Source organism: Geotrypetes seraphini, chromosome 1 (assembly GCF_902459505.1).
Source record: "Geotrypetes seraphini chromosome 1, aGeoSer1.1, whole genome shotgun sequence".
Taxonomy (NCBI): Eukaryota; Metazoa; Chordata; class Amphibia; order Gymnophiona; family Dermophiidae; genus Geotrypetes; species Geotrypetes seraphini.
In genome coordinates this window covers 39333518-39358948 of record NC_047084.1, presented here as the reverse complement: position 1 = coordinate 39358948, position 25431 = coordinate 39333518, and the positions used below count along the sequence as shown (strand labels likewise).

The following is a 25431-nucleotide window of genomic DNA, read 5'->3' as shown; positions in this document are numbered from 1 at the left end:
CCTCACCTCTCTTTTAGTCACTAGTCCCTCTCCTACTCAGATCAGGATCTTCCAACTGCTCCCACTCAAACTCTCCATTCAGACCACACTCAGGGAGAAATTCTATAAGAAGCACCTAAAGTTAGACACCTACCCCCCCCCCCTAATTTACTAAACCGCGGTAGAGGTTTCTAATCTACTGCAGCGAGTGGGTAGCTTCACAGCCTAAAAAAAAAAATACTGGAGGTGCAAAAGGATCTTTAAAGTTGAGGACCTGCTGCCTTCGAATGTTCAACACCCCTGCGTTCTTGAAAGCTCATGTACTATTTTTTTAACTATGCTATGGGTCAATAAAATGTCTAACATTTTATAAAAAAAAAAATAGAAATAGTATCAAGAAAAAAGGTGACGTAATACAAAATTGTTGATAGAGAGAGACTGTATCTGATATAAGATCCTTACAACATGAGTCTAAAATAAATAAATCTGATATTATTGCCGCAGAGCTGCAGCACACTTTTCAGCTCCGCCTCCTGTACTAGTTGGTCACGTTTGAAACTCCATAAGTAAGATGGCTGACGGGCCGTGACGTGTTACGTGAGTCACGTGGCCGCCTTGTTTTCTCCTCCACTTTCATGCCTAGTGGCGTGACCTTTTCTCGCTGTGTAGTTTGGACTTGGTGAGCTCCTGTAGTTAGAGGTTGGGTTATATGCTGGGAAAAAGATGGACGTGAATCAACCTAAACAAGAGCACTTACTAGCGTTAAAAGGTAACTCCCCGGCTTGGCCCTTAGTGTTTTACCCAGATGTGTCAGTTTTTAAATGCACCAGAAATATAAGTTTTGCGTTGTCATTTCTATTAGTTTGCAGTTTTATCTATGGAGCAACCACTAATAGGGAATTTTCCAAATTAAAGCATGTTTTAACTCTTTAATAATATGTAAAACTGTGTTAGAAATACATCATAATTTTTAGAATTCTTCTTTACATTGTGGTTATTCTTTCCAGTTCTGCTTGGGCTGTGTTGTAATACCTATTTATTGTGTGTCACTGCCCCCCCCCCCCCTCCCATCTCCTTGAATTCTTTTTGGTCCTGTTTTCTTTTGTATTCATACTTTTCTGGGTGCAAACGTTGTTTTTTTTTTTCTCCTTTTTGGGTTGTTTGTTTGTTTTTTTACTCAAGTCGCGGATCCCACTGCATTGCATTGCTTCTGAGCGCATGAAGTTCATTTTGGAGAAAAGTAGTGTTTATAAATACAAACTTTTATTGTGTTTGCATTAGTATTTGAAAATAGTAATTAAAATTGTCATTATATGGCGCTGCTAGGCTTATTCAGTTCTTTACCAAGACATATAGCCCTTGCTGCGTGAAGCTTAGGCTATTAATTTTGACCAAAACCCTCGCCAACAAACTCAGATAAAAGAGATTTTGGATTATGGCAGTGAAACCATGATTCAGAAGGAAACGATGTTGGTGCAGTGTTTTTGGTATTTCTTTCTTGAGTCTCTAAAGAAAGAATCTGTGAACAATTCAGTTGTTTAGTGTTGTTGTACTGAAAGATATAGCCTACAAAGGACTTGATGATGTTCAGAAATGTACTCATTTGTGTATATGAATGCTTTGCAATGAAAGGGCCAGTTTGGCAATGGAGGTCAATTGCTAAAATCTCATGGTTTTTAAGTATTTTTTTTTTAATAAAGATTTGATGGGGGAAAAAAAAACCCTTCAGTTAAATAAATTCACTTATATAACAAACTAATCAGTGATTTTGTTAATATGATTTCTAGCATTTGCACAAATAACCCTTGGTAGGCTCTTATTTCTATTTGATCTCTTATTGTCATTAATTTACCATGTTTTTGAAGAAATTTAGCTAAAGCAGTGTACTGTTCCTAATTATTTTATTTACTTTACAAAAACATATTCACAAAGGCAGTGCAGCAAAAGAGCATTGCTAAACACGAGTCAGGAACAGACCCACACAGGAGGAAAAAGCCTCAGAAAAAGCCCTCCCACCGCCACAATGGTGGCTTAAGGTGTTCAGGCCGGGAACCTCATAGGCACAAAAAACCTCCCACAGGTCTCTCAAGGCTCTGTGCGATGCAATGTAACTGTGTATCAAAAAAGTGATCAAAGTGATACGAGTAAAATGTAACTTAAACTTATCTTTGTGAAGCTCGGTTGGAACACCAACGAAGGCCAGCGTTTCACATAGAGCTGCCTCAGGGTGTGCCTCCGATCATGAGCTTTCACAACAGGACACGAACAAGCATATCTCGATGCACCTAAAGATACGCTATAGAAGCTGATACAGAGAGACATCAGGGAGGGGAAGGCCACTGGCTGCTTTGATTTGACTTTTTTTGTTAAAAATGGCGGTATATCAAATAAAATAACTGTACAAGGAGAAAAGATTGCAAAATGTATTCCCTGCTTTCTTCAAATAAAGCCCCCCCTAAGTATTAAGAAGAACTATTTCACTGGCTTCTAATTCTGAACTGTTACTTGACTTAAAAAAGTTTGACACTCTTGTCTCCTATAGTATATCACGTACCACGTTATTCTTGTTAAATTGCCTATTGTAAATACTGTATAGCTAAGAGCTAAGTAATTTACAAATATAAACACTTCTCTGTAGACTGTGGATTTATTTACCTGTCTGAGAGATTCCTCTTCTAATTCCTTGAACTCATTCTTTGTGTGTTTGGTTGTACCTAGATGCCCAACAATATCCAAATCTCTCTTAAATTTATTAATCCAGCATCTGGATTCTCTTCTACCCCAGCAAGCTTAGGTACCTGGAAAGCACATAAATTCTGCCCATGGTTATGCTGCAGCTTCATACCATATACTTTGACATCCTCTATCAGAAACTTTGTTATTGTCTATGATTTCTGAAATCAGGAAGAATTTAAAAGGAGCTGGGTTGTTCTGCAATTTGATATTTCGGCAGACTTTGATTCCATGGTCCATGCTCTGCTTTTGAGTAGATTGTGTGAAGTTGGAATGACAGGCGCAGTTAAGAACTGGTTCTCTATTTTTTTTTCTTTATTTTTATAATAATATTTTTATTAATTTTCTAATGGCAAAACACCATAAAAGATATACAAAGAACACCAGTGGCGCAGTGGTTAAAGCTACAGCCTCCGCACCCTGAAGTTGTGAGTTCAAACCCACGCTGCTCCTTGTGACCTTGGGCAAGTCACTTAATCCCCCCATTGCCCCAGGTACATTAGGTAGATTGTGAGCCTGCTGGGACAGACAGGGAAAACTGCTTGAGTACCTGAATAAATGCATGTAAACCATTCTGAGCTCCCCTGGGAGAAAGGTATAGAAAATTGAATAAATAAATAGACAATGTAAAGCTATCCACATGGTTTCTTCACGGTAGCTTAAAGGAATGTTTCCCAAACTGTGAAAAGATACCCCCCTAACCCCTGAGAGCTCCAGCATCATGAATTTAAGAGCAAACTATGTGCTATATGAGACAAACCATCCCATATAGGTGACCAAATTTCTTTATACCATTTCCACATTTGAGGTGACCCTCTCCTTACATCCAGATATTCCATTGTTAACATTATAAACATTTTGTTTCTCCATAAGGTGAAAGTGGGAGCATCAAATTATCTCCAGTGTAACAAAACTCTTTTAAATAACAGAAAATATTGTGTTAAAAAGAATGAAACTATATTAGCAGTTTGGCAGCTAGGTTGTGGTGTCCCTTGGGGATTGCCACTGTCACCATCATTATTTAACATCTTTCTTACTGTTATTAGGGCAATATTTAACTCAACACCCCGCTCCCCTTTTATAAAACCGCACAAGCTGACGTGCTGAATGCTCTGCACTGTTCCAGCATTCATAGGAATTCTGTGACTGTGGCCAGGTGCTGACATGGTTGTGAGCCAAGCCTGGGTTTACTGAGCCCATGTACCAGACTGAGCAGATTTATGAAGGTTGGTAGAGAGAATGATACAGTTAAGTTTATGAATTCCAGCACCACTAATTCTCCTTTTGAGACAGTTTAATTAAAGCAAAAATGTTTTAATTCCACCTAGTTCAGGAGCTTCAATCAAAATAGGACCCCTTTCCATAACTGGGGCCTAAAGCTTCATTTTATATCTTTCATTCCAATAACTTCTTATGGCCACAAAAGCCCCCAAATACCCCACTTTCTTTATGTCACCAACTTTTAGTTTATTTTCAGTAATGTTTTAGTACTGGCTCCATTCAGTTAAACCAGTCCAGAACTCTCTTTAAGCAATGGCAGGCAAAACAATTCCCTTTTAAACATATGGCATTATTTCACTTTCACAGTTCATGGAATTTCTATTTTCACAGCTTATTTTTCAGCCATGTTTTGGCACTGGCTCTATTCAGTTAAACTAGTCCAGAATTACCTTCAAGAAATAGCTGGCACAACACTTCTCTTTTAATTATCTGCCATTATTTCATTTTCACAGGTCACAGAATCAAACCTGAAAACACCATTGAGCCTTTTAGGAGCAAAGCTCAATGATGTGGGATCATACCATTGAAATAGTAGTAATCCCATCTAAAAATCCCATTCAGGTTGTAATGTCACAAAAGCTTTATATTACTACATTGCTTTGCAGGCTTTGACAAAGTGGCACCTTTTCTTCCCTATCCTCAGGAACACAACTGCTAGCTTGCAGGTTCATAAATTGCTACTACAATCTGAGTAAGTCTTTTTACTTTAGTAGGAATTCTGCCTTATATCTTGGGTTTCTTACTTTGTGAAATAAACCAACACAGTGGAGAAGATGTTGGTGTGCAATTTTATTCAACATATCAAATCTTGTGCGATGGCTCGGCAACACATGTATTTTGGCCTATGGCCTGCCTCAGGAGCCTTTATTGAATAAACGAAAAATAAAAGATGTAATCTTGCTTAATACACAGTGCTCGGCAATGCAGACTTATGAAGCACACTAGCAGCACACCCTAAGGATTAAAGCTTTAAACCTTCCCAATCTTCATCAACTCTCCATAGGCACATATTCTGAATAACTTTCAGTGTAGTCCATTGTCTCTACCTCATTCCTTTTCACAGCATTTTCCGAACAAACATATTGTCTTCCTGAAATTCTAATTCAGTGTACACTACCTTAGGCTTATCAAAGTGCCTGTCTTGCTTCTCTTTTCCAGCTGTATGCTGGTCATAAACCCAACAAGGTCTTCCAGATCCTGCCTTGCTCTTCTCTTCCTTGGCTCAGTTTACTAGGGCAATTAAAACTGGCTTCAGGTGTGTGCCTCTTTCTAATCGGTGGAGACTTCAGGAGAGTAGTGAACCTGATTGATCTAGCTTTCTGATTAGTGCACTGTCTTTAATGTCAGGAATCTCCTGCTTAGCTTTTCTGGACATGAGAGGACTTTGCTGTATTGTGCCTACTTCACTGGGCGTATGCCTAGAAAAAGATAAATAGGTATTGGCCCATATTTGTTGTTTTTCCTGCTTATGCCTGGGCTTCGGTAAGGGTTTATTATTGCCAGCATCTAGCTTTCTTGAGACAATGCTGGGGTTCACAGGGGTTTCCCTGTAACACCATAAGAGCAGCGCAAAGCATTCAGCGCACCGGCTAGTGCTATAAATTGCTTGTGCGGCTTTGTACAAAAAAAAAAAAAGGGGGGGATCAATTAGGAATTTTTGTATTGAGTTTTGCAGATATTTTTCTTCTTTGTCCAGGGAAAGTACTTTTGATAAAGCACTCTTAAAAATCAAGGAATATATTTTTTAATAGATAAATGGTCCAAAGAGAATTTTTGAAATTGAATAAATTAAAAATAAAATTGCTCTGGCTTGGTTCTTACAAAAGAAATTCAAGGAACAGAATTTATTTTAATATGAGGAAAAGTTTTGAAAATAGAAAATGAATCATGGGTTCTAGAAATTATTCTGGATTCCAAATTAACATTTGAACCTCAGATTAAGGCTTTGACAAAGAAATTCTTTTAAATTGTCAGTTACTATCAATTTGGTCCAATTTGAGTTCAGCAGGGACGAGAAGAGACTAGCCGAAGAGTGAAGGGGAGGAAATCCCAGTGCTTCACCCAGAGGAGAATTGTCGCCGAAGAAGATAAGTACACTAGAAATTACACTAGAAATTACACTAGAAACGCTCTTCGAGGCCATTAAGGCATTGGATGTGAAAGTTGAGAAGATCTCACAACATATGGAGGTACTTGTTTCTAAAATGGATACTTTCCTTGAACGTAGAACAGGCTAAACAAGAATGTATGCAAAAAATAAAAACAGAAACCGGCCAATTGAAAGAATCAATATCAGTGATTGTCAAAAATCAGAATTTTCTTCAAAGGAAAATTGAGCAGATGGAAAATTTTAATAGACATTTAAATTTAAGGATTTTGAATTGTCCTAAGATTCCTGCTTTATCACCGATTGACATTTTAAGAAGTTTCTGCTTGAAAATTTAAATTTTCAATTAGAAGCCATACCACCTATAAATAAGGCTTATTTTCTTCCAATACCTAAGGGGGAAAAATGTTTCCTCTGAAAATCTTCCGACAACCAGAGAGAATGAAGATTTACTTCAGGATTTAACCAGGATCTTGGAAAATTCTTTATCCGAAGTTAAAGATCGAGCTACTCTGCTATTGAACTTTGTATTTGAACAAGATCTTGCATCTGTGATGAAAATATTCTTTAAGAAGGGAGTACTGGTAATCCCATTTTATGATCAGAAAATACAGTATGGTTGTATCCAGATATAACAAAGTCCAAGCAAGATAGATGAGAATTCTTAGTTATGCAAGATGAAACATAGAAATAGATGGCAGATAAGGACCATGGCCCATCTAGTCTGCCCACCCCAATGACCCTGCCCTACCTGTCACTGTGAATAGATCCCACATGTCTATCCCATTTGGCCTTAAAATCAGGCACGCTGCTGGCCTCAATGACCTGAAGTGGAAGACTATTCCAGCGATCAACCACCCTTTCAGTGAAAAAGAATTTCCTGGTGTCACCGTGCAGTTTCCCGCCCCTGATTTTCCACGGATGCCCCCTTGTTGCCATGGGACCCTTGAAAAAGAAGATATCTTCTTCGACCTCGATGCGGCCCGTGAGATACTTGAACGTCTCGATCATGTCTCCACTCTCTCTGCGTTCCTCGAGTGAGTAGAGTAGAGTAGAGTAACTTCTCTAGCCGCTCTTCGTACGGGAGGTTCTTGAGTCCTGAGACCATCTGGGTGGCCATTCTCTGAACCGACTCTAGCCTCAGCACATCCTTACGGTAATATGGCCTCCAGAATTGCACACAGTACTCTAGGTGAGGTCTCACCATGGATCTATACAATGGCATAATGACTTCAGGTTTACGGCTGATGAAACTACTGCGTATGCAAACTATGATTTGCCTTGCTTTGGAGGAAGCTTGCTCCACTTGATTGGCAGTCTTCATGTCGTCACTGACGATCACCCCTAAATCTCATTCTGCTTCAGTTCTTGTTAGGATCTCGCCATTAAGGGTGTAAGTCCTGCATGGATTTTGACTGCCCAGGTGCATGACTTTGCATTTTTTGGCATTGAAGCTAAGTTGCCAGGACGTAGACCAGTGCTCCAGTAGAAGTAGGTCGTGCATCATGTTGTCGGGCATTGAATTTCTGTCTGATGTGCCCACTACATTGCTTAGTTTGGCGTCATCGGCGAATAATGTTATTTTACCTCGGAGCCCTTCCGCCAAGTCTCTTATATAGATGTTGAACAGAATCGGGCCCAGGACGGAGCCCTGAGGCACTCCACTGTTCACCTCCATCATTTCGGAGGGGGTGCTGTTTACCACTACCATCTGAAGCCTACCTCCAAGCCAGTTCCCAATCCATTTCGTCAATGAAACAATTGGGTGCTACCTTCTTGCTTGCCTGTAAATGCATAGTAAATATTTGAGTGTAAGATATGTGTTCTTCCTTCTGTAACATTTAAGATCCTTCTGGACCTCAAGAAACTGACCAGTACCTCTGGATAAGAAATATATGTAATAGCTGAGGTTTAGTCCGTTTAAGCCTTTTCTTGAAGTTTATTATTGAAAAATTTTCTCCAAAATTATCTGTATCTCTCCCCCATAAAGTAGTGGTCTGAGGATAGGAGGCTTATTTCAAAGATTTAGGCCTCCTTTTATGAAACTGCGCTAGCAATTTCTAGCACGGGGAACTGTGCTGAATGGCCTGGGCTGCTCCTGACGCTCATAGAGTTCCTATGAGCGCTGGGAGCAGCGCGGGCCATTCAGCATGGCGCTCTGCACTAAAAAGTGGTAGCGCAGTTTAATAGAAGAGGGGGTTACTGTTTGTTAATTTCCTTTCTTTTTCTTCATTGGAATTAACTCTGTGTTACTAAAGCGAGTGTTATGACTTGTAATAATTGTTTAAAATTTAAAAAAAAAAAAAAATCTGAGTTGTTTTTATTTAAGATACATTATATTCGAAAAGTTATTCATTATGAAATAAGGATTAGTTTTTAATTTTGTAGCATGAGGCTGTATATTCATGGAGTGTTTACATTTTTTGGTAAACTAATTCCATTAATCCATTCATAGTGTCACGGGCAATATTTCTATCTAGATGATATCACAGTTGCTTGGTTTTGTATTTCTCAAAATTATGAATTTGTATCTGAAGAGGTAACATACTTCTTCACAGCAAAAATGTTATAAAATGTACAGAGTGGAGAAAAAGATCATAGCTGCACTGTTCTTTTGCACATCAATTACCTTTTTAAGTGCTAGGAGCTAAGTATGAGGGGGAAGTGGCAAGTAGTAAAAATGGAAGTAAATTCATTTTTTCCTCCAATAATTACAAATACTAGGGGACACTCAATTAAGTTGCTGGGAAATGCTTTTAAAGCCAATAGGAGGAAATATTTTTTAATTCAGAAAATAGTTAAGCTCTGGAACTCATTGCAAGAGGATGTGGTAGCAGCAGTTAACATTGCTGGTTTTAGAAAAAGGTTTGGACAAGCTCCTGGAGGAAAAGACCATTGTCTACTTTTAAGACATATATGGGAGAAGCCACTGCTTGCCCTGTGATTGGTAGAATGGAATGTTGCTACTATTTTGATTTTTACCAGGTATTTATAACCTGGTATGGCCACTGTGGAAAGAGGATATTGGGCTAGATGGACCATTGGTCTGACCCAGTATGGCTATTCTTAAGTGAAAAATTTTGAGCAGAGTGCTCATCAAATCTTGGGATCTTTGCGTGTATAGCCTGAGTTTTATCATATTATTCTCTCCTTAGAGGAGTAAGCCTGTACTGGCAGCAAGCCATAAAAGAAACCCAGTTTGGGAATATTTTTATGAAGTTCCTCTATGTGATGTGTGTATACTTATGTACTTGTATTGCAAGACCTTGCTTGTTTATCAAGTTAAAATTTAATAAAATGTTTTACTTGTCTTGCAAAACACTTGGTTACCAAGTTACTTGCAATCCAAGGTTTTAGTGTGTGTGTGTGTGTGTGTGTGTGTGTGTGTATATATATATATTTATTTATTTTTTTTCACTTCTCTTAAGAGGAATATAATTCCATAGGAAACAATATAATCCTGTCCATTAACTCATGGAACTATGTCATTGTGAAAGCCAAATTAGTTTCATAGGTGCTCATACATTTGCCGCATGTGCTCGGGGTGGCTCTCACCTAATGTATTGTACATACAGTGCTGTAGTAGGTATGCCACAAACAATACTTTTTTGCTGTGGCTGTCTTTCTGAACATTTATATGATTCTGTTATTTCCTCAGATTTGTATGAATGGCTTTGCTTTACTAAGGGAATTAGCAGTGATTAACATATATGTAATTTTTGTGGTAGAACTGGTTAGTGCATCTTATCTTTTGTGACTACTTCTGCTCTAGGTCCTGTTTACTTCTGATCAGTGCAGCATATGGAAAGAGAATCCAGAAAAATGGAAACATATGACACTGTAGTTTTGTGGAAATTACTCAAGACATCCTCTTTTTGATTACAAAGAAGAGCTGGATTACTGCAGCATGAGTGTGGACGTTGTGTTGCATTATCGACCAAACCAAAATGATCCAAACAAACTTCAGAATCTTGTAGAAGACGTGCTCAAGGAATTTTCTACTCGGTGTCTGCCAGATTTTATACCCTGGTTTCCGAATGATTTTAATAAACTTCCCTTAAAACCCAAAATACTGCCACCTGTTATTTTAAGTGATGAGGTAGAAGATATAGAAAAATTGTCAGGTGGTTCTGAAATTTGTTTTGCACCTCCAGCGTATGATTGTACTGTTGACCTTCTTGAGTTTAAACCAACCTTGAACAAAAGGCTAAGTTTATTTCGAGCACAGAGTGTTCCTGTAGATGGTGCTTATGGTCTTTTTGAAAAGCAGCCTGTGAGCAGAAAAGCAGAATTCCGAAGATCTTGGAGTGTTTCATCTCCTAGGTGCAGCACCAAGGAAAGAATTGTTCCTTTATCCCAAGAACTGCAGAAAATTTTAGAAAGACGGAAGCTGTGTTCTTTCCATAGGTCAAGGTGGACAATTGAATTATCTAATTGTGACCACACTCTGGAGGATATCTGGGTGAAACTGAATAGAATGATCAGACATCAGGAGCTTCCAACTTGTAATGCTACAGTACAGCGAGATATCAGCCAGATATGGGTCTTCTGTGACATGCTCTATTGTGAATATGTTGGCAACTTGCTTAAGGAAAGGTTAACCCTTACTGGAAAAATCAACTTAGTTGTTCATAAGCATGGCGTTATATTTAGTATTTAGTACTAATTAAGGATACTTGCTGTCAAGTGAAACATGTTCCTTATATCAGTGGTTCCCAACCCTGTCCTGGAGGAACACCAGGCCAATTGGGTTTTCAGGCTAGCCCTAATGAATATGCATGAAGCAAATTTGCATGCCTATCACTTCCATCATATGCAAATCTCTATCATGCATATTCATTAGGGCTAGCCTGAAAACCCGATTGGCCTGGTGTTCCTCCAGGACAGGGTTGGGAATCACTGCCTTATATAATTTCTACTCTTGTACACAGAAGCATAGCACACTTTGTTTTACCTACACATCCACAATAACCATCTGATCTTATTTGACAGTTCTGTAGAGCTGAAGCATTCCACAGCTATTTTCACTCTTTGAGGTGATTTACTACTCATTAGCAGTACAAAACCCAAAGGAATAAAATTAACCCTGTAGTAGATTGCATTTCTGAGAAAAATAAAACAAAGAGAATAATTTATTAACAGACAGTATATGCTGTCATCATAGCTCTGATCATTCAGTGGCATAGCGAGAACTGACTTGTTTTGGGTTTTTTTGGAGTAGAGAATAACATGGGGACAAATTTGTCCCGTCTCTGCAGGAGCTCAATTTCCCTGTCCCAACCCCACGAGTTTAGTTACTGTCCCTGCCCCATTCCTGTAATCTTCCTTAACTGCACAATCCTTGAACACTTATGATTTTAAAGTGTTTGAGACTTGTGCAGATGGGGATGGAGCAGCAGAAATGGGGCAGGGACAGGAAAAGAACTCTTGGGGATGGGAAAATGAGTTCCTGTGGGGAAGGGGAAAAATTTGTCCCCATGTCATTCTCTATTTTTGAGGACTCAGGCTTAGGATGAAGGGGTGGACAATAACTATCAGATTCAGAACTGAAGGCATTGTTTCTCATCTTACGCTCCATCCCTTGTATTTGCTTTCTACCTCTCACTTTTCCTTTTCATCTGTCCTTTCATCTCACTCCAGAGAATCTAATCCCAGCCACTCTTCTCTCTCCAGGCACTGCCAGCTTCGTTTGCTCACTCCTAATTTCCTCTCCTTTCAGTTACGATAAGAGTCCCCTCACTCCGCTTCCTGCCACTTTCCCTTTCTCAGTTTTCGGCTGTACGCACATTGAAGCCTAGCAGGCAGCACTTCTGTTCTTGATCTTGTGAGATCATGAGTGAGACATGCAATCTTTGAAGGTTTAACATGGCTAGGTACTGGCTGATATCTCTTGCTGATGGAGTTCGACATCCCTACCAGCAGCGGAAACCTATGCTCATCATGGTTGGGCCAAGGGAATTCAAGGGGCCTGGGTCCTTCCAGGCCCACTTGTGACTACTCCCTGAGTCCATGTGGTCTGTCTTCCTATAACAATCTGTGTGAGAATGAATTTTAATTAACACTTATAGTTCCACATCCAAAGCTGACCCAAAATTCTTTATATTGAATAGGGCATAAGCCATTTTGTTTTAACAGTTGTGCAGGTACATCTGTTCTGTCTTTTGCTCAGGATCTGCCATGTTGAACAAAACCTCTGAATTAAACATATTTGTCTAAGGGAACTTTCATAGAGAGGAGTGCCTTTGTGTTTTTGCCAAAACAGAATAAGACAAACAAGAAAGAGCAGTTAAGAAATACTTTTGACATGCCTTTTTATCCTGTACTTTCTATAACCCATCTGTTCTGTAAATTGCAGGTGAAGAATGCTTTTGTCAGTGAAGGATTGATCATATGTACTTGACTATATGATGAGAAATTTTGACTAAAACCACTTTAAAACATCTGTGAAGCAGACAACTTAGCACCCCAATCCCTTTGGCAGTACACTCCTCCCTCCGTATTCGCGGTGGTTGGAGACGGAACATAACTGCGAATATGGAAAAACCACAAATAACTTTTTATGTTATTCACAGTTTTGTTTTTTTGTAACAGCCACTGTTAATATATTGAAATTGCAAATAATCGTGTTTTTCTCTGTGCACGCTGGGAAGCATCAAACTTTTTTTTATCGGTACAGTACTTTTACTCATGATGTAATTTGTGTGTGTGGGGGGGGGGGAGTCAGTCAGCATGCAAAAAATCGCGAATAAGTGAAATTGCAAGTGCTGAAATACAGAGGGAGAAGTGTACAATCCTGGGCCAGCACCTCTCTCTTTCTCCCTTTAACCTTCATAGTGCAAAATTGCCCCCTTTCTTTCTCCCCTCACTCTGCCAGCCCCAGGTCCAGCATGTCAGTTCTCACCACCTTTATTGTGTACCTCCAAAAATAGCTGCTATAGAGCTGTTGCAGTGTATCGAACCTCATAGGCTGTTGCTTCTTGTTCTGGAGCAATCTCTGATTCATGCCTCTTCTACCTCATCCTGCCTCTTCTACCTCAACTTCTATTTGGCAGGATGAAATGGAGAGAGTGCTCCGGGGCATGAAGCAAGCAGCCTAGGAGGATCACTGCACTGTTGTGGCTCTGTGGCAGCTACGTTTGAATGTACATAATGAAAAGTGGTGGGAACTGACATGCTGAACCTGGAGCTGGCAAAGTGAGGAGAGAGAGAGAGGGAGCAGTTTTGGGCCCTGAAGGTTGAAGGGAGGAAGAGATGTTCTGTCCTGGGATTGTACTGCCAAAGGGATTGGGGGTGGAGCTAGTGGGGAGAGGGAGCAATTTTGGATACCAGAGGTGGAAGGGAGGGGGAAGAGGAAGAGGTGTTGGCCCAGGCAAGGGCTGGAGGGGAACTTCAACTTATGCGTGGTTGATAGGATTTTTGAAAATTTTAAGTCTTAAAACTGTGCCCTCAATTTATGCATGGAACCAACTTGTAGTTGAGTATATACCAAGGGTCCTTCCTTGAGGGCCGCAATCCAGTCGGGTTTTCAGGATTTCCCCAATGAATATGCATTGAAAGCAGTGCATACACATAGATCTCATGCATATTCATTGGGGAAATCCTGAAAACCCGACTGGATTGCGGCCCTCAAGGAAGGATTTTGAGACCCCTGGTATATACGATAGCATGTTGTCAATGTATATGAGTTTAAAATAATTTTGATAACATATCAAAAAACGTTAGTCTTTTGTACAGACCCATATGTTTAGCATTTTACTTTTGACACAGAAAATGAAATTTAAGATTTTATTTAAGAATTAAGCTGAAAAATGTTTACCGTATATAAACTGGATTTTACTCCTGGGATAGTTTTTTATGTAAGATGTGAAAGTTAATGCAGGGATGCCCAACTCTTGCTGCTTGAGAGCTGTCAACAGGCTTATGTTTTAAGACACGTTCAATGAACTATTTGCATACTGACCTTATTCTAGGATATGGTTCATTTGCATGTGTTGGAGTTTTCTGAAAATTTGAGTTGATAGCCCTCAAGAGCTGGGTTTGGCAATCCATATACTAGTGATCAAGATCCTTTTGTCTTTGACGGCATGTGGATTTTCAAGTTTTCCCTAAGTTTAAATATAGAAAGAATTCTAGAATGGATTTTTTTTTAATACTGGAAGGTAAAAATATTGTTGAACAATATTGGACAATCGGAATGCAAGTAGTTAATTTATTTAAATGGAAGAAAATAATGAATTGGATGATTCTTCTCTTATCAAATTTTGTTTTTATATAAACCTTTTAAAATATTTTTTCCTAGTAGTAGTTTTAATACTTTAGAGATAGCCAAATGTAAATATCTAAGGGGGAAAATGTAACTACCGTATTTTTTGCACCATTAGATGCACTTTTCCCCCCAAAAATGGATGGAAATAACGGTGCATATAATAGAGCGACTACGCAAAGCGCCCCCCCGCCCCATTAATTTATTTTAAAGTTGCCACCCTCCCTTTCTTGCCGGCCCTCTTCCTCCTCCCCCCGCTTGTACCTTTTTAAAAAAACTTCTGGCGCCTCACTCGCTGAAAGTGGCGCAGAAGGGTTGCTGGCTGTCTGGTCCTCGCTTCCGTCGAGAATGGCAGACGCGGCTGCCTCCTCTTCTGTTCTCTGGCTGCATAGCGGCACACCGGGTTGCCTGCCTGGTCCCGCGCTTTTTCCCACGAGAACTCAGCGTGGGACCAGGCAGGCAACCCGGTGCGCTGCTATGCCGCCAGAGAACAGAAGAGGAGGCAGCCGCCTCTGCTGTTCTTGGCAGAAGCGGGGACCAGGCAGTCAGGAACACTTCTGTGCCGCTCTCAGTAGTGAGGTGCCAGAATTTTTTTAAAAAAGGTATGTGGAGGGGGAGAGAGGTGGAAGAGGGCCGGGGCCTGCCTGCCTGCCACTTGCCGTCTGCCTGGGGAGTGAGGAGGGAGAGGCCGGGGCTTTCCTGCTGCCTGAGTGGGAGGGAGAGGCTGGGGCCTGCCTAAAGGGAGAGGCCGGGGCTTTCCTGCTATCTGCCTGAGAGGGGGAGAGGTGAGGCCTGCCTCCCTACCTACCTACCCACCTACCTACCTACCCATCCATCCTGTCCCAGCCTACCACTAGACCACCAGAGGGGGGGACAGGGTATAGAGCCTGGCAGGGAGGGGGAACAGGGTGCAGAGCTTGGCAAGGAGTGTGGGGTTGGGTGCAGAGCCTGGCAGGGAGAATTTGGTTCAGAATGGTTTTTTTCTTGTTTTCCTCCTCTAAATTTAGGGTGCATCTAATGGAACGAAAAATACGGTAACACCTGTTATTTTTCAGTTTTTGTCCCCTACACTGATACAGGCCTACTAATTGCTATAGCATTTCTATTCATACTGTATCCAGGTGGTAAAAGCAATGAAATACTTGGGCATATTGCTTAAGTTTTATCCTGTGTTAATTATTTGCATTGTATTGAAATGAAATGTATAGAACTTTATACTTCTCTTGTATTTCTCCTGTTTGTATGAGAGAACAAAGCATTAAAAATGCATTTTCATTCTTAGACTAGTTTTCCTATTTCTCAGTGTCCATAGGCATTTCAGTTAACTGTTTTGGTCACCCCATTTCTGGGCATTGGCTGTTGCACTTCTGTAGAAGCAAGAGAGAGAGAGAGATGCCCCCTCTCATGCTTCTTAGATGTACAGGTAACATAGCTGAGTTTCAGTAAGTGAGCCAATCTTGCTGATCTCTCTAGTAGCTTTTTAAGGTGTGGCTGCCTATGTGCTACCCTCCTTGTATTCATCATTTTTACAAGCGGACTCCATAAAATCATCGATGGTGATCAGATTTACTTTATGGTCCTGAAACAATAGGTCATCATTAAACTGGTACTGGTTTAACAATCCTTCATACATGGGATGCCAGTAGGTGTAACATCATTCAATTTGATTGGGTTTCACACTGAGCACATGATAGCTACACTCCAAGGATTACAGTAGATGACACAGACTTTCCATCCTGAATCTTAGGAGTAGAAATTGATAACCACCTATCCATGAAAAGCCACATACAATCAATAATAAAAACTATCTTTTGTGTAACTAATTTTGTGAAACTATAATAATGTTTATTTATCTTTTCTTTCCTTCTGTTAAATTACCTTTACACATCCAGGGGGAGGGAGGTTGGAGGGTGGGGTTTAAATATTGATGATGACATTTGGGTAACTTATTTTATTTTCATTTATATTATATAATATGTTATGTTATTAATTGTAGGGAGTCTAGAAAATCTTAAATGATATATATGTTACCTATATAGTTAATAGTGCATTGTATGTAAAAATTATTGTTCTTTTATTTATATGGCATTGTCTTTGATTAAAAATCAATAAAGAATAAAAAAAATTTTAAAAAAATATAAACTTATCTTTCCTTATGATGAGAAAGCTAAGATATACTTTGAAACAGATGAATTCCAAATTTTAGTGCAATCCCTAATCCTATCTCAACTAGACTATTGTAATGTAATACTAGTTCTTTGCTCTACAACATTGCTATCTTTCCTTATGATGAGAAAGCTAAGATATACTTTGAAACAGATGAATTCCAAATTTATCCCAGGACAAGCAGGCAGGTATTCTCACGTATGAGTGACGTCATCCAACGGAGCTCCGTTGCGGACGCCTCACAAGCAGACTTGCTTGAAGAAACTAGAAGTTTCGAGTCGCTCGCACCGCGCATGCGCGAGTGCCTTCCCGCCCAGTGCACAGGGCACATCTCCTCAGTTCTTAGTTTTACGCGGAGCCGAGAAGTCCGTCTTTGACTCTCTGCGTTCAACTTAGTTCACTTTTGCCTTCTCTTGACCGCGGTTGGTGTTCTTTATTCACGAATCGCTGTTTTATTTTATTTTATTTGTTTTTATCTAGTTAAAAAAACCAAAAAACATTTTTTAGTCTTCCGTCCGTTCTCTGGGACAGGCCGCTCGGCCGCAGCCCACAAGCTTCGACCTTGCAGCGGCTGTTTTTAGGCCTATGTCATGGCCTGCTACAGGCTTTAAGAAGTGTAGCAAGTGTCGGCGCGAGATCTCTCTCACGGACCCTCATAGACGCTGCCTCAAGTGTCTGGGGCCTAAACATCATCCCATGTCGTGTCTGCCTTGCCAAACATTTCAGCCTCGTGCTTTTAAGCGTCGTTGCATTCAAGTAGACAAGCTCTTCGAGATGGAGTCTTCAACTAATCCCTAGACTTCAAAGGCATCTTCGGCTTCGACTTCCATCGAGCCTCCTTCCGCGCTTCCTGCTTCTACCTCGAGCCTCATTAAGCGGCTCTTGCTTCGACATCATCTGCTGTATCTTCCCCTGTTTCCTCAGGTCAGATAGCTCAGCAGTCGGTTCCGCCGGTGGTGATTAAAGTGTCTAAGACTACTAGGTCGAAGCACACTCGCACAACCTCGAATGAACCTCCAGCCAAGGCAGGTTGACCGGTTTCAGACGCTGATCCCACCTTGCCGGCTTCTTTCCAGACCATTTTAGAGAAGCAGTTTCTTCAGTACCTTACCATTATGAGTACTAAACTGCTTCCTATTATCTTGCCTGGGCATCCAGCAACCCCCTGCAAGGTCGAGCCACCTCCTATGCCCCAGTTGGAGCCACACTCTTTGCAGGGAGCAGAGTCTCTGTGAGTATCTGGTCTGCCACCTGAGCACGAAAGGCAAGGAGTAGATTCTTTGCGAGTGCATTGACAGGATTCCTCACACTCTCAGCAAAGAGCAGAGTCTTTGCGAGTGCATCGAGGTTCCTCCTCCTAGCTTCTGGAGCTTCGATCTACAGCCTCTAGTCCTATTCATACATTGGCATTGGCTGCTTCCGTCTCCGAGGCAAAATCTCCTCGATCATCGAGGTCTGATTCTAGACACAGTTATTACCATCGTTCGAGACCTTCATCGAGGCGTTCTTCACGGCATCGTTCCTCGCAGGATATTCCATCTTCCTTGAAGCCTCATTCTACTCCGATCTCGACCAGACCACCGACTCCTCGTTCTAGATCTCCGATGCTGGACCTCAAGGATATCCCGGCCTCGATTGCCTCGACCAAGTCACCAGGTTCCTATGAGACTTTTTTCCATTCCGAAGCTTCTTCTTCGATACATGCTGCCTCGATGTCCTTGAGTCCTTCTCGAGACAAGGCATCACCGGATCAGGTGTCTTTGTCGTAGGAAAGATGAAAGATGGCTGTAGATTTGGATGTTAAATTGGATACTGGCTCCAAATATTCTAAGGAATATCTTGAAGTCATGCATCTCCCTCAGCCTCCAGCAGAGAGTCTCAAGCTTCCACTTCACAAGCTTTTGGATCAGACTTATACTCGATGCATGGAGACTCCATTTTCTATACCAGCAGTTCCTGGAAAATTGGACTCGAGGTATAAAACGGTGCATCACAAGGGATTTGACAACTCACAGTTATCTCATCAATCCCTTCTAGTTGAATCTTCCTTGAAAAGATCAAGTTTCAAGTTTATTAAAATTTGATAAATCGCTTATTACATACTAAGCGAGCAACATTAAAATATAAGATAGGTCAAGAGTTCTAAGGTCTATGCTACAGTCCCCCCTGGCACGGAGGCGAAAACTATGGACAAATTTGGACGTCGCATCTATCAGAATGCTATGATGTCCTCTAAAGTCCTCAATTATAATTTTTATTTCATTACTTATTTTGAATTTCTTCTTCTCTACTGCCGAAATTTTTGACTTACATGGATAATCATATGCATTTTGAGTTTCAAGAAATCATTGCTTCTTTTTCTCAGTTGCGATCCGTCACAACACCTTTCTTAAAGCTGTCTACATTCAAGGGGCAAAGAATTGCTTGGTGGACAACTTGAGTCGTCTCCTGCAAACTCACGAATGGACTCTCCATTCCTCGTCTCTTCATCACATTTTCTCACAGTGGGGAACACCTCAGATAGACCTCTTTGCAGCTCCCCACAACTACAAACTGCCTCAGTTCTGCTCCAGGATATACTCTCCTCACCGCCTCGAGGCAGATGCTTTTCTTCTGGAATGGACGAATCTGTTCCTCTACGCATTTCCTCCATTCCCTCTCATTCTCAAGACTAGTCAAATTGAAGAACGATCATGCCACCATGATTCTAATCGCTCCTCGGTGTCCGAGACAACCATGGTATTCCCTTCTACTTCAACTCAGCAGCAGGGAGCCATACCTTCTACCAGTTTTTCCTTCTCTGCTTACACAGAGTCAAGGATCTCTGCTTCATCCCAACCTGCAGTCTCTCTGCACCTTACAGCCTGGTACCTCTCAACATAACACCTCTTTAGTTTTCTCGATCAGTAAGAGATGTTTTAGAAGCTTCTAGAAAGCTTACCACTTGACAATGCTATCAACAAAAATGGACTAGATTTTCTACCTGGTGTTTTTCTCATCATAAGGAGCCTCAACATTCCTCCTTATCATCTGTTTTAGATTATCTTTTGCACCTATCCAAGTCTACATCCATACGAGTCCATCTCAGTGCAATTGCAGCTTTTCATCAGCCTATTGAAGGGAAACCCCTCTAAACTAAAATAAACTAAGCTAAACCTTAAGTTTATATACCGCATCATCTCCATGGATGTTGTGGAGCTTGGCATGGTTTACAAGAACTTAAAATATAGGAAGAGAAGGAAAAAAAAGGTTTACATGAACTTATATATAGAAGAGAAGAGTAAGGGGGGATAGAATTATATTTTAGTGAAAAGCCAGGTTTTCAGTTGCTTGCTGAATATTTGGAGGGAGCACAGGTTCCGCAGTGGGGTAGTAAGGTCGTTCCAAAGACCTGTGGTTTCCAGATTCATGAAAGGACTTTTCAATGTTAAACCTCCTCTCAAACCGCCTCCTGTGGTTTGGGACCTCAATGTTGTCCTTTCTCAACTCATGAAGCCTCCATTTGAACCAATTGATAAGGCTCATCTGAAGTATCTCACTTGGAAAGTGGTGTTTCTCATTGCCCTCACTTCTGCTCGATGAGTCAGCAAGCTACAAGCTTTAGTTACTGATCCATCATTCACTGTGTTTCATCATGACAAAGTAGTTCTTCGTACTCATCTGAAATTCCTACCTAAAGAATTTTATCTCAACCAATCTATCGTCTTTCCAGTGTTCTTTCCAAAGCCTCATTCTCACCCTGGAGAATCAGCTCTTCATACTCTGGACTGTAAACTTGCTTTGGCCTTCTACTTGGAACGCACCAAACCACACAGAACTGCTCCTCAAAATTTTGTCTCTTTCGATCCAAATAAGTTGGGACATTCAATTTCTAAACACACCATCTCCAATTGGATGGCGGCTTGTATCTCTTTCTGCTATGCCCAGGCTGGATTACCACTTCACAGTAAAGTCACAGCCCATAAAGTCAGAGCAATGGCAGCTTCTGTAGCTTTCCCCAGATCGACACCTATTGAGGAAATTTGCAAGGCTGCTACTTGGTCCTCGGTTCATACCTTCACTTCTCATTATTGTCTGGATACTTTCTCCAGACGGGATGGACAATTTGGCCAAACAGTATTACAAAATTTATTCTCCTAAGTTGCCAACACTCCTACCATCCCATTCTGGTTAGCTTGGAGGTCACCCATATGTGAGAGTACCTGCCTGCTTGTCCTGGGATAAAGCACAGTTACTTACCGTAACAGGTGTTATCCAGGGACAACAGGCAGCTATTCTCACAACCCACCCACCTCTCCTGGTTGGCTTCTCTGCTAGCTATCTGAACTGAGGAGACGCGCCCTGTGTACTGGGCGGGAAGACACTCGCGCATGCGCGGTGCGGGCGACTCGAAACTTCTAGTTTCTTCAAGCAAGTCTGCTTGTGAGGCGTCCACATCGGGGTTCCGTCGGATGACATCACCCATATGTGAGAATAGCTGCCTGCTGTCCCTGGATAACACCTGTTACGGTAAGTAACTGTGCTTTTAGTGCAATCCCTAATCCTATCTCGACTAGACTATTGTAATGCAATACTAGTTCTCTGCTCTACAACATTGCTATCTTGTCTACAACTAGTTCAAACTGCAGCAGTAAGACTCTTATACAGACTGGAAATCAGAACATGTACAACAGCCCTGCTATATGAAATTACATTGGCTGCCCATATCCGCAAGGATCAAGTTTAAATTAGGTTTCACTGCCTTTAAGATCCTGACAGAATTGGCCATTCTACTATAGGTTGTCTCCAACAGATACACCACCAGAAATCTTTTCTACTTAAAATTCCCAGCATGTAACAATAGAGTGTTTTATATAACAGCAATTGTATGCACAATTGCCATTATAGGGGGAGAGTGTGGCACAGTGGTTAAAGCTACAGCCTCAGCACCCTGGGGTTGTGGGTTCAAACCCACGCTGCTCCTTGTGACCCTGGGCAAGTCACTTAATCCCCCCCATTGCCCCAGGTACATTAGATAAGATTGTGATCCCACCAGGACAGACAGGGAAAAATGCTTAAGTACCTGAATAAACTCATGTAAACCGTTCTGAGCTCCCTTGGGAGAACGGTATAGAAAACTGAATAAATAAAAATAAATAAATATCCATTCATCCAATATCCATTAGCAAAATGCTGGAACTACACTACGATCTTGTGACCGCTAATCTCTCTCGGGTTCAGAAAACTTTTAAAAGCATTTCTGTACCAAGATACTACTATTTATCATTTCTATAGCTCTGAAGGCGTATGTAGCGCTGTACATTTTAACATACAATAGAGAGCTAACAATCTAATTTAGACAGGACATTTCAAGGTTTGGGAGATTATAGTGGGTATAGGTATCTGACAGCAGTGAATGGGAGTTAAGAGTTGAAAGCAGGGGACACCTGGAGGTAATTCAAATGGTAATTGTAAAAGCCCATTTCTAAACCGTCCAATGCAATTCCTGGGATATAACAATGAGTCAAAGATGATCTACTTAAACTTGTAACTATATACTTTATATTTGTAACTATGATCTAACTATTAATAACTGTACTGATCTACCTAGCAACTCTTACTGAATGTTCGTGTCAAAATGTCCATTGTAACTTCCTGGGTAACTGACTTGACCTGTTGTAATGTAATCCAACTTTGAACTGAATAAGTAAAGGTGGAATAGGAAACCTGATTAACATAACATAGGCATGTTCTCTCAATTTTTTTAACAAATAAACATTTACCAGTATTGGACAACCCTGCTATGGTATATGAAAAGAGATGAACCAAGCATGTGTCAAACTCTTCAATATCCATAGCAAAAAATTATGTTTCAAAAACAGGTTTCTGTACTATAGCTATTCCTTCCCCCTAGTTGTGAACTTTGCAGGAGAGTTGTTACTAAAATCTTCCATCTCCTCCCCTTCTGCACTGGACACCAACTCCCTCTTCAGTTTTTTCTTTTGCTAGTGAACTCGGCAGGTGTGTTCCAATCTGCTCTGCTTTCTTTTCTTAATTTCAGATATTTTTTGCTGTTGGTTATCTATTTTTCTACATGGTTTTGGTGCTTGGAGAGGTCCCCTTCTTGGGCTTACTCTGCCAGGGGAAAAACACAGTTCCACATGGGCAGACTGATGCTCACAAGCCAATCTCACATCGGGTACCTGTGGAGCTAGCCTGCTTTGTGTCCCTTCAGGAGCTTGGAGTCCGTTTTCCTAGGAGCTAGCTTGAGCCTAGGCTGAGTGGACCCTGTATAACAATTCTTTGGGTATCAGGGTGCTGACTGTGAAGTTTATCCCTCTGACGAGTTGCATGGAATTTTGAGGGTTGGAATCCATGGTTGGAATCTGCCTGACCAGCAGCCAGAAGATTTCCAATGGTGGACTTATTCCTGGTTCTCTCTGAGGCAAAAATCCTTTTCCTGCAGGCAGGCTGCTGCAAGCTTACAGGCACCAGAAGTCACAATGAGTACTCCCATTATTCCCTATAGAGAAAATTGGGGGTAGGGGTGGGTCTGAAAAACCCAAATTCAAGGGTTTCTGGGGTTAGGGTTAGGTTCCTCCACCTCCAGAACCCCTTTTTTAATATTTTTTTGTTTTCAGTTCAGCTTCAATGGGCCTTTTTGCCAGGGATTTTCTGGCGCAGCCATCTTGGATTTTTAGCAGGTTTTTTTTGTTATTATTTTTCAAAGTCCTTTTTTCTGCCTCAGAACCCCTTGTTTTGCCTAGGAATCATCTGCAATGGATTCCCCAGGTCATTCTAGACATAATTTGTACATTTTTTGTGCAAAGTTACCAGCTGAGGAGCAGCTGTATTCCACATGTCCTGGGGCGTAGGAGGAAGGTGCGAGAGCATCAGGCTCAGCTTCTATTCAGTCCTCCAGGGCACTAGAGCCCCCAAAAGCCAAGAAAGCTCAGTCTTTGGGGAAGAGATCAAAAGGTCGCAGGTAGCGAGATGGCTAAACGCAAGTGCATGGAGGTGGAGGAGGACTGGCCTCTCTAGTCAGGGGTCTTACAGAGCCCCTTGGGACTTTCGGACCAAGGATTTTCTGACTTTGTCAGTCTTCTGTGGAAAGCTTACATAATAGGTCCAGGAAGTGCTTTATTGCCTGTAAGTGCTCCAGCTCTGTCTCATGAGGATTTATTTCCCAAGCAGGTGTCTCCGCCTTATAACACACCTGCTCCTAGTGTTGGTGACCATTAGGAGCTGAACTAGGAGGACTGGAAGTCCCTCTCCATGCATTTGTTGTCACAAGGCTCCGCTGCATCCTTGGATGATTTGGGTTCCTTTTCAGGTACCGGAGGTCATGAAGCTGTGGTGGGAATGGGAACAGAGCTCTTCAGACTGCTGGGTTCTGGGCATTATTCAGGAGGGGCACAAGATAAAGTTTTGGGGTTTTTTTGCCTTCCTCCAGATCTATTCATTGATTCTCCTGCAGGTCGCCTGGAAAAGGAGGCCAAAGTCCAACATACATGCCATAGAACTAGGCCGAAGCAGATTCTGGCTCCAGCAGATACTCTATGCTTCATAGTGCCCAAGAAAGGCACAGAAGATTGGAGGCCAGTTCTGACGTAAAGGCTGTGAACGAGGCATTGAGAGCTTCCTGCTTCCGTATGGAGATGGTCCGCTTGGTCATCACTATGGTGGCTCCAGGGGAAGTCATGGCTTCCCTGGATTTAACAGAGGCCTATCTTCACATTCCCATCTTTCTGGGTCACAGCAAATATCTAAGATTTCATGCCATCCACCGACCTTTCCAGATTTTGGTGCTACCTTTCGGATTTGCTACAGCACCTCACACTTTTACCAAGGTGATGGTTGTAACAGTGGCTTCCTTCCACAGGATGGGCATACAGGGGCATCCTTGCCTGAATGATTGGCTTATCCAGGCTTCCTTTTGTCAGGAAGGTGAGCACACAGTACAACAGGTGATGAATCTCCTCTAGAGACTTGGTTATATAGTCAACTTCCAGAAAAGTTGCCTCCAGCCGATTCAGTGCTTGGATTATCTGGGAGTCCACTTCAACACAGTGCAGGGTCATGTTTTTTTTCCTGAGCTATGCAAACAGAAGCTCAGGAAACGGATCTCAGAGATCCTAACCCTACCAAGCCCCGTGGCCTGGCATTATCTGCAAGTGCTGGGCTCGATGGAGGCCTTCCTGGAAGTTGTCCCCTGGGCGAGAACTCGTATACAGCCTCTCCAGGACTCTCTCCTCTCCAGGTCTCTGCAGTGGCACTCCCTACAGATGCAGCTTATGTTGGTACTGCTCAGAATCACCTCATGACTGATGCCAGCCTAATTGGCTGAGAAAGCCCACTGCCCCCTCTTCAGGGCAAATTGGGCCCTATCAGAAAGCAAGTGGTCAATAAACCGTCTGGAATAGAGAGCAATTCATTTGACACTGAAGAAGTTGCAATCTTCCCTGAAAGGGGAAGCAGTCAAGGTGTTTTTAGACAATGGCACAGCAGTAGCTTTATGTGAACAGAAAAGGATGCACCAGAAATGCTCCACTATGCCTGGAGGCACAGATGTTATTCCACTGGGCGGAAGTTCACTTACAAGCCCTTTCAGCTGCCCACATGACAGGGGTAGAGAATGTTCAGGTGGACTTTCTCAGCAGATAGACTCTGGATCCAGGGGAGTGGTCTCTGCCCTAGAGGGTGTTCTCTCTCATTGTATAGTGTTGGGGCAAACCAGACATGGATCTCATGGCCACAGCCAAGAATGCGAAGGCAGATCGCTGAGCTGGGAATCGCAGACAGAACTCTCTCATTCAATCCTGGTCCACTGTGCTCCTACTCTTTGTTTCCTCCATGGTCCTTGGTGGGCCTGGTCATCTGCAGAATAGTGGGGCATCAGGGGTTTGTGATCCTGGTAGCTCTG

General features: G+C 41.7%; 2 protein-coding genes across 5 annotated transcripts in view; both read left to right on the top strand.

The window, feature by feature from the left end:
• The first annotated feature begins 571 nt into the window (after positions 1–571).
• Positions 572–25431, top strand: part of TRAPPC13 (trafficking protein particle complex 13) — a 109126-nt gene continuing 84266 nt past the window's right edge. For 2 of the 4 annotated variants that reach the window (XM_033930158.1, XM_033930148.1), the window contains exon 1: positions 572–748. In XM_033930158.1, coding sequence (XP_033786049.1) covers positions 703–748 — 46 coding nt within the window. In that variant the 5' untranslated portion in view covers positions 572–702. The remainder of the gene's footprint in view (positions 749–25431) is intronic. The other 2 variants (XM_033930139.1, XM_033930129.1) reach the window with 1 other exon arrangement.
• SHLD3 (shieldin complex subunit 3) lies at positions 9877–10893 on the top strand. The gene has a single exon (XM_033930172.1). It carries the CDS (start codon positions 10008–10010, stop codon positions 10758–10760), a length of 753 nt encoding a protein of 250 aa, XP_033786063.1. The 5' UTR covers positions 9877–10007; the 3' UTR covers positions 10761–10893.

What these genes read in the sequence shown, in the direction of transcription:
- SHLD3 (XM_033930172.1), top strand. Translation starts at nt 10,008, where the DNA reads ATGAGTGTGGACGTTGTGTTGCATTATCGACCAAACCAAAATGATCCA.